The following is a 4,151-nucleotide window of genomic DNA, read 5'->3' as shown; positions in this document are numbered from 1 at the left end:
ATATTACATAATATCAAGTCAACGGCACCACTTCTCACGCCTCTCAAAAACATAGCAAACGCATCCAGCGGTTGCAGCAACATCAGGCAAACGCAACAACGTCCGGGGCTTCATTCATTAAATTCATTCTGCTCGAACGCAGGCTATAAAAATATAGTCTTGAACTATGTTCCCTTGGAAATTTCGATTTTAGCATATAATGTAGAAGTTTGTACTCTAAGATGTTATTGCTAGTAAGGCATGTGCCTAGATATTGGTTTGTCGAGAATTTGGCTCCTGCAAACCATTCGGTACAGACTAGAATGATTCAGTGTTGATGTGGAATATTTGAACATAGTTCCATCAAACGAACATGAAATTATTGTTTTTATCTCCAAAGGTCACGGATCATGAACAAATATATATTTAAAATTAACAATAACAAAATAATATTTAAGAATATGGACTACCTGACTTATGGTTCATTTCATTAAAAACTTATGAGAATAATTCTGTCGACACAGACAATCTTGCTGCAGTTGAACCAGTAACGGGTAACTCTAATTGATTGAACCAATTATGAGTTGAACCATTTGATTAAACCAATAACAGATAAATAATTACGACCTAAAAACTCATGACAACCCTCAAGAACATGTCTGGCATTACAATCATATCGGCATTTGAATCAAGTAATATTTATAGGCAACATGAAATTCATCACTAAGAGGCGCCAATTTCTCTGACTAATCGAATATTTGTGTTCTGAACTGCAGTTCAAATGTGCCTTCTGGCTCAGTGCTCGTGAGTTACAGTTCAAATGTTTCGCTCACAACAAATTGACCACAGCAAAAATTAAATAATGTTCTTATGAGCAGGTAAGGCCATAAATTTCAAATTAAAACATCTAGCAAAGCATTGCATTATTACTTTCAGCAGTTTACACAGACTCGACTATACTGCACTCAAATACTGTCGTTAAAATGAGTATTTATAGTTCACCTATAACTTTGGTCAAAAAGAACATAATAATAAGTACAAATGTTAAAATTTGTACATATAACTAATCTATTTACAATGTGCATAAGAAACTAAATTCACAAACTGATTGACTACATTGCTCTGCCATTGACGGCCCAAGGTTAGCTCCCATTGGTCGTCTGACATTCAGACAAGAAAGACTTCCCTAATAGCTTTGTAAACTAGGAGGCTTGACAATTTTTTTGACTGAGTTGGCAGTTGCGTTTGTGTTCTTATAATGATCCATGTACCTGCTCTTGATATTATGCAGACTGGGAGTGCCTGGAAGTTTTTTTGTAGCGGCTGCGTTGTGGTGATTTTTAGAAACTATGTTTGGGTCCACTTGATTTTTTGAAACTTTTCGTTTGGGCGTTGGTTTGCCTAACCGTCCGTAACCGCTGTTCTTTTTATTCAATGTCATTGGTGGCGGATTACGAATATTATGTACAACTCTCTTAGGCTTGAACTTCTTTCCGGAAATTTTGACGAGTTCTGATTCGTCTAACTCAGAGTCGGCCCAGACTCCGGAATCATTTGAATTAATGCTCACAGTTTCAAATTCGTCATCCCCAATGGAACTTTCATTCGAACGTGGTCTAGGAATGCTTTGAATCAAGTTCTCTGTGTCAAACCTAACATGTTTCTTTGCTTTTTTAGGCTTTTCGTTAAGGTCTATGGTTTCATCGAACTTTTCTTCGACTTCCATCATTTCACGTTCATCAATTTCGGCAACCTTATTGGGTTTCTTCTCTTCTTTCACTGACTCCGGTCTTGACTGTAGGCCGCCGGCTTCAGAGTCTATGTGCCTGTTGTTTAAATTTTCATCTTCTTCGGCTTTTTGCGCCATAAGAGCCCGGTTGGCCCCCATGATTACTTGCTCCGTGAAACTTTTTTCGTCCTCGTAGTCGTCCTGCAGTTGTGCGTAGTGTTTCTTAGGCACGATATCCTCACTGATGTCAAACTCGCCTTCGAAGTCCGTGAACTCTTCGCTGGGCATGACGATATCGCATGACTCGTAGGAAAATTTGGGCTCTGGGTTTGCATTCTTGTTGAAGCCCAAGAGGCTCTTGTGATCGCTCACCTCCGCGTAGGTTTCGTCCACGGTCCTGATTTGGAGTCCATCATCCGTCACAAATAAGACTGGGGTGTTGAAACTGACCATATTCTTCTGGTCATTCTTGGTCTTTTTGCTCGTGTATTTGAGTTCTGCGAACCCCGAAGACTTGGGCGTCTTCATGAACGTAGAATTCATGTGCTTTGGTGAAGTGGCATCAATTGTAGCAGGTCTGCAACACATGATCAAATTTTCACACTTCAGCCTCACGTCTTTAAGTGAAGTAAAGATGATGATGGGGACTAGCAAATCGAATATAAATCGAAACCAAATAAACACCGTCTCATAAACGGGCGTGTTGATCATCTCAGGGATATGGTTGGTTGTGTTCGTATTTGATGTGTTTGCACCTGACAATATTTGACCAGATGGTTCAGTTTTATTGAACCAGTCTTGCGAAAGAAGAGGATCCAATGTGATTAAAAAGGCAAAGGGAAGCCAGAAGATGAAGTAAGCCACAACAAGGGCCATCATGCAGAGCGACGGGTAGATCTCGTTCCTGTAGTACGGAGTCATGAGGATCTGGTCGAGGTACGTGTATGTTTGACCACCCTTCACTTTTTTGTGCTTAGTTTTCTCAGTGTGGAAAATGTAGCAAGTAATAAATAGGATAAAGAATAGCATGAATACAGGGAAAATAATCACGATTATTAGCCGCACGATGAGATACTCATCGTCTCTGCTGTCTGCTACACTGCACGAATATCTCATCTTGTACGGCATGCTTGAGAACCCGACGACCACTGGCAGTGACAAACTCAGACTTATCAGCCATGTCAGCAAAATAAGAGCTGTCACTTTGTTCTTAGACATACTCAAGTATGGGGCGAATTTCCTCAGGACCAGTAATCTGTCCATCGCGAATAGTGCAATAGCTAAAATCATTTCCAGTGTGATGAGAAGCATGAAGAATGAGTTGATATAGCAAACTGGATACCCGAATTGCCACGGTGCTGTAGAAACGTAAACTAAGGCGATAGTTAGGTTCAGAAAACAGTCTAAAATAACAACAGAACAGATGTTCAGGATTAACTTCGAGTATAATAACTTCTTCAATGAAAAGCTTGTGATTATTGTAACTATGATCATGATTGATAAGACCACTGACACCACGAATATGAGAGTCAAGAAAACAGCCGCTATTATGGGACCGGGATCTTCTGGACATCGTTCATACTTTTTATATGGTACAAGCTTTACACTTTGGTTAACCAAGGTAGGAATAACCTGAATGGTGATACGGTAGCCGTTTACACAGGCCGACATGGTGAGTTTTTGTGACAAATTCTCTTCGATTGCCGATTGGTGGCTAACACCCCTTTCGATTCCGTTAAATATTTATTTCATATTCTTGATTCTCTAAAATGTTTTCTCAATGCCAAAGTTAGTCTACGAACATGTACACATTTAAATGTTTAAATTTCATAGTACTTGATAAATAAACCTGAACTTGAATAGAAAGTATATATATCACGGTGTTATATTTTCAGAAGTATTTGAGAAAATTACAATGGTAATGAAGAAATAATCTAATTACTTCAAATTTCAGAGTTTGATTCAGAACCACGGTTTAGTCCTGGATTTGACTCCTGAAATCTTTTCGATATTAGTTCAGTGATTTCCGTATTTTATTTATTAAACATTCTTCATAAAATGACGTGTTCAAGTAAAGAGGCTCGAACGGATTATGCGTCGACGGAAGTTACGAATATATTAGCTGAGTTCAGTAGAGTGAAGCACGAAGATCGTCGAACGAGTTCAGCAAGGGAAAGTTCCCAGAAGTGACGTATGCGGGAGGGTGACGTTTTCAGGATGGTCATGTTCTCAGAAGGGTAATGTTCTTCGGAGGGTAACGCTCTTCAGGGGGTAACGCTCTTCGGAGGGTAACGTTTTCTGCTGGAACGTCCTCTGGGCAGTAACGTTTTCATGAAGAAACGTTTTCAGAAGGGTAAAGTTCTCAGGAGGGTGAAATTCTCAGGAGGGTGAAGTTCTCAGGAGGGTAACGTCCTTCTGTTGATATTGGCGAAGGCTGATCGTT

General features: G+C 39.7%; 1 protein-coding gene across 1 annotated transcript; it reads right to left on the bottom strand.

Moving 5' to 3' along the window:
- Positions 1-448: 448 nt before the first annotated feature.
- LOC125178536 lies at positions 449-3,541 on the bottom strand. Its single transcript, XM_047882512.1, has one exon. The coding sequence runs from the start codon at positions 3,377-3,379 to the stop codon at positions 1,166-1,168; it is 2,214 nt and encodes a 737-aa protein (XP_047738468.1). The 5' UTR covers positions 3,380-3,541; the 3' UTR covers positions 449-1,165.
- Positions 3,542-4,151: the final 610 nt, after the last annotated feature.

This window comes from Hyalella azteca, unplaced genomic scaffold, assembly GCF_000764305.2.
Source record: "Hyalella azteca isolate HAZT.00-mixed unplaced genomic scaffold, Hazt_2.0.2 contig10616, whole genome shotgun sequence".
Classification (NCBI taxonomy): Eukaryota; Metazoa; Arthropoda; class Malacostraca; order Amphipoda; family Hyalellidae; genus Hyalella; species Hyalella azteca.
Note: the sequence above shows the minus strand (reverse complement) of the source record. Positions and strands in the feature narration are given on the sequence as shown.